Source organism: Apteryx rowi, unplaced genomic scaffold (assembly GCF_003343035.1).
Source record: "Apteryx rowi isolate R43461 unplaced genomic scaffold, aptRow1 scaffold_119, whole genome shotgun sequence".
Classification (NCBI taxonomy): domain Eukaryota; kingdom Metazoa; phylum Chordata; class Aves; order Apterygiformes; family Apterygidae; genus Apteryx; species Apteryx rowi.
In genome coordinates, this window is record NW_020447408.1 from 937,955 (window position 1) to 942,767 (window position 4,813).

The 4,813-nt window shown below is 51.2% G+C and overlaps 1 protein-coding gene across 1 annotated transcript in view; it reads left to right on the plus strand.

Annotated features, from left to right (window-relative positions):
- Positions 1 to 2,383, plus strand: part of NDUFAB1 (NADH:ubiquinone oxidoreductase subunit AB1) — a 3,615-nt gene extending 1,232 nt beyond the window's left edge. Inside the window, exons 2-5 of the mRNA XM_026085818.1 lie at positions 35 to 157; positions 566 to 653; positions 1,218 to 1,330; positions 2,200 to 2,383. Of these exons, the coding sequence (XP_025941603.1) occupies positions 35 to 157; positions 566 to 653; positions 1,218 to 1,309 (303 nt within the window). The 3' untranslated portion in view covers positions 1,310 to 1,330; positions 2,200 to 2,383. The remainder of the gene's footprint in view (positions 1 to 34; positions 158 to 565; positions 654 to 1,217; positions 1,331 to 2,199) is intronic.
- The last annotated feature ends 2,430 nt before the right edge of the window (positions 2,384 to 4,813 follow it).

A 4,813-nucleotide genomic window follows, 5' to 3' on the forward strand; every position in this document is an offset into this window, starting at 1 on the left:
GCGGCGCTGCCCGGTGCCTGCCCGTGTCTTGCAGGTGGCCGTGACGGCGGGGCCGCTCTGCCGCCGCTTCTCCGACCTGCCGCCCCTGACCTTGGAGGGCATCAAGGACCGCGTCCTCTACGTCCTCAAGCTCTACGACAAGATCGACCCGGCCAAGGTGAGTCGGCRGCGCCGGGGGGGCCCGGTGTCGCGGTCCCGGCCGTGGGGAGCCCCGGGCGGGCCGGCCCGGGGCCGCCGGGAGGCAGGAACGGCGGGTGTCTCTGGGTGCGGGGGTCACAGTGGGAGCTGCGTGCCCCCGGGGTTCCTCGGGCYGCCAGCTTGTCCCTTAAGAGACTTCTAAGCAACACAGCTGTTTTAGTACGCTTTACGCAGCTTGCTTATTTTTGAGGATTACAGAAAGGTGCTGCCATCTTTCTCTGATGGGAGAAAAGATGTGTGTGGCAGGAGGACCAGAAAGGCCAAAAGTTCCACCTGTGTAAACCTGGCGGTTTTGGTCTGGTTTGAGTATGCTTTTTGCCATATTGAAATGGCTGTGACCAACTGATCTTGGATTTTCTGCCCCCAGCTCACAGCTGAATCCCATTTCATGAAAGATCTGGGTTTGGACAGTTTGGACCAAGTGGAGATCATCATGGCTATGGAAGATGAGTTCGGTAAATCAGAGTTGTGCATGTTCAGATTTATCTTCTCTTGTTTCTGCTAATCCTAAAGTGCAACTACAGCAAAGAAGTGTTAGTTCTCTTCTGTGAATATTAACATTAATTTTCCTAGGGAACTTTGATGTAGCTCTGTAAGAGCTGTTTGTTACAAGAGAACTCAATAGCAAAATCTGAAACCGAGGAGCTTTGGGCTCTTGCTTGCCTGAAGTTACCCAGAACATCTCCCTCCTGTTGTACACCAGCGCTGCTACGGGAACTCTGGGAAGGCATCAGTAGCTTTAATTACGTGCGAGGGCAGCGCTGGCTGGCTGGCTTGGCAGCCCGTTATCTGCTGTTTCTGCCTTGTGTATTACCCAAAAGCAGTGTCATATAAGGCATAACACAGCTTGATACTCCGCGTAGTAACGAAATGCTGAATCTAAGCTTACCCAGCTGAGCAGCAACCCCTGCGTGTTTGTCCTCAGCCAAGTCGCGGGCTTCTGAGCCAGCAGTAATTGCTTCCGTTAGCCTTGCTCCTGTTTCCGCTATTTTGGGCTAAAAATGTGTGCTTTCTTCCAGGATTTGAAATTCCTGATGCAGATGCAGAAAAGTTAATGTGTCCACAGGAGATTGTAGATTACATTGCAGATAAGAAGGATGTTTATGAATAAAAACAGTTCTTCAAAGCAAAGTGAGTAGAAGCGTACTTCTGTGAGGGTCTCGGGTAATGGCTGTGCGCACACGGCACACGGGCACAGCGGTGTGTGATAACCGCAGAGCGAGTGTCCAGCGCCAGGTGGCTGGAACGCCGTGCAGCTGTGTGGTGGGTAGCGCCTAGTATGTGTGGGAGGGAGTCCTAGGCAGCTGCCTGCCCTGAGCTGGGAGAATATAGTATGTGTGTTTTCCTGGGGTGTCTGCTCTTGGAGACAGAATGTTGGGCTCAATGAACCTTTCATATACCCCTGTGCGGCACTTCAAGCATTGAGGTTTGCCACTGGTCTTCTAGTAGGTGGCAAGCTGACTTTAGTCAAGAAAGTCCATCTTTTCAGCACCGCTGCAGGTGCGGGGTGGCTGGTTGTACTAGGAGGTGTTTGATAGCAGGGCTCTGAACTGCCCGTAGCAACCGTTTCCTCCCTGCCTGAGGCTGCAGCAGAAAAAGAAAGGGGTAGGAAAGGGTTGTTCTGGAGGCTGCCAGCTGAGGCACTCTGGGACCGCAGGGGAAATGAGCTGGTGGACTCTGGCCAGTTTGCAGTAGCACACTGGCCCGTATTCCTGTTTGTTCCTCTTGTGTACACTTCTCGCCTCCCCCCACACTTTCCTCCATCAGGATTGAAGCATGACAGGTCAGTGGGGGAGCTATGTCCATTTGCTGCTATCTCTGTGCCAAGAATAGATGGAATAAAGGTGAGAATCTTACTGATTCTAAAGACCTGTCACTCATTACTTGGCTTCCTTTGGTATTCTTCAGTGCTTGTCTTGTCTCTGCTTGGCTGACTTCTTCTGTGCCTTAAAATGGTAGTTCTTGCTTGGTGAAATATTAAGTGTGTGAATTTTCTTCAACAGATGTCTCTACCACTGCGACTGGACTGATGTCAGCGGATATGAATATAAGCGCACATGCTGTACTGTTGCTGCTTTCATTGGAAAGTTGTACTGGAAAGTTGTATTGGACGTTGTATTTAAAGCTGTCTGAATGTGTTGGCCTTTAAAAACAGGGGAAAAAAGGAATAAATATATAAGACCAGTGTTGCATTGATGGCTTTTTGTTTCGCACCCAGTGTCACTGGCCCACTGTGCTTAGTTGTCGGTGTAGGAAAGACCTCAACATTAGCTATAGTGACTCCAATCCAGATGTCTCACAGGCACTGAGGTGCTCTGCTCCCGTTACTGAGTCTTCAGCGTCTGAGCGCAGAACGTTGGGAAAGGTCTCGGTCTGTATCTTCAGCCCCTGCGTRCCTGACCACTGCCAGCTGATCCTGCTGTTCAGGTCAGGACAGCAACGAGGCCCAGGCCAGTTTGTGTGTTACCCCTCATTAGATGCTTTACTTTGGGAATTTGCTGTTTGTGCTGCACATGGGAAAAGCTGAAACCAAGAACTCCGCCGAGTACAAGAGGCCGTAGTGCATAGATGCAGCTAGTGAAACTTCTGTGGCAGAGAATACATGTCTTGGAGAATTGTTAGTTATGGCAGTTCCTAAAAAGTACTGCTCTCTGTGCAGCCTTGAACCCTTGCTGCAGGAGGAATTAGATTCAGTGTTTTGCTAAAGACTCAGAGGATAACATTTTAAATCCTCTGGCTTCTGTTGTATCTACTGTTCTTTAAACAGGTTTCTGCTGGTTCATCTTACACTTAGGCTTCCCATCCTCAAACCAGTCCTATGTAATATTAATGTAACTGTAACATTTTGGATTTAGTAGTAAAAACCACTTTCCTGGCTTACATACACAGAGGTGCTTCTATGAGTAATTGACTTTACTAGAAATGCCCCTGTTCTATAACGTAGTCTTTTACCAACTTCTTAGTATTTGCTCAGTCCAGGCCTGTTACTTGAAGGCTAAAAGCATTTACCAAGCAGTTGGTCTAAAGTAGGTTGGGGGCTCTTAGGCGCTGTGTGTTGCCATTCATCATTGCTGTATGTGTGTGAAAGCTCTAGCAGGACCTGTACASCTTGTGCCACTGTTGACGAAGCTTTGCACCCTGTGCTGCTGGGGCGATCACGTTTTCCATGATCTCATTGCTTGTATTGTCTGCTCTTTCCAATAAACCAACGTTTTTCTACCTTTAGTGCATTTATTTCATAAATGGTAGTAAAAAGAAGTTCCATTTGAAAYGCTCCTACTTTCCAGATGGAAAATAAAAGGCGGAATGACTTTCCTGCTGCTGAAAGGCAGAACCGCACCAATGTTTCTGTAAGCCGAACTAATCTCAGCATGAGAGGCTTGCTTTAAATCTCTCCCAAGACAGAAATTATAGTTATTTCTGGACACTACACAGTTTTTCCTCTGAGCCAAGAAGCACTTTCATATGTCAAAGGGGCGCTGCTAGGCTGCAAGCCAAGAAAGCGTCACTTGATAACAAGTCTTCCTCTGACAATCAGGGTGACAGGATGATGGAAAATAAACCAGAGCCTACGGCAGCCCCCGCTTGGGCGCCTTAGCTTGGTGTGGGTGTTTGGTTTTCACAGCTTGTCCTACAGAACTGTATTCCGCTTTTAGATTTAGACTGTGCTGGATCCTCAGCCAGCWCCGGGACCCTCTGCCTGAAGCTCTTTGGTGCCCAAGTTTCACTTTCACTGTTTGAGAGGATGGTGCCATTAGAAACTACTTAATAGCTCCTGCGACTCAAGTGTGTTCTGAAACATTTTCTGACYGGGCTGCACAGTGAAATGGGTGGAAAAACAATGGTTGTTTTGGACAAASCAGTTCTGTATGAAAGCACAGGCAGGCAGTGAAGGAGGAGACAAAATTGTGAAACTTAAAGGTAAATTGGGGAGTCAGCAGTTGGTGGAGGATTCCTCGGACACCTGCGCCCCTGCGAGTGAAGGGGCTCCAGAGCGCTCTCTGCACTGGGCCGCTGTTGTAGAAGCCTTCACGTCCTTTGCAGAGCACCGCACCCCACCGTACGAGCAGCCACTACCTTACCATGGCCAGTGCATTGCTTTAAAACAGGCAGAAAGCCCTCCGTGGCRGGTACCCCGCGTATTTTGTTGGTCTCAGTTAGCGTCTGTGTGGTGAGCGCCGGGGCGGCTGCTGCGCCGCTGGGTTGGGGCGGTGGTGGGGTCCCTGCTGCCGAGCGCCCGTGCAGCGGCAGAGCGACGGTGATGATGGGGAGCAGTGCGTTCGCGGAGGCTTTCTCTTGGCACAGGTGTGATGCTGGTGCTTTCTCCGCACGCCCGATGGCGCTCAGGCCAGCCTGGTCCCCACGCGGTGCCGCAGCCCAGGCTGGGCAGCCCTGCAGACCCCAGCGAAGGAGGGTGGAGGCGGCCAGAGCCGGGGGCTGCACTGGTGGGACCAAGCCTGTGCTGACGCCCCTTGGCCCAGCCGCAGCCCTGGTCAGGGCGAATTCGGTGTCCGGATGAGGGCTGACCCAGCRCCCCGCTGCTCCTGCCGGGGGCACATGCGGATGCGGCCCTGCGCAGTGCTGGGTGCCAGCTCGGTCCTGCAGCCGCCTCAGG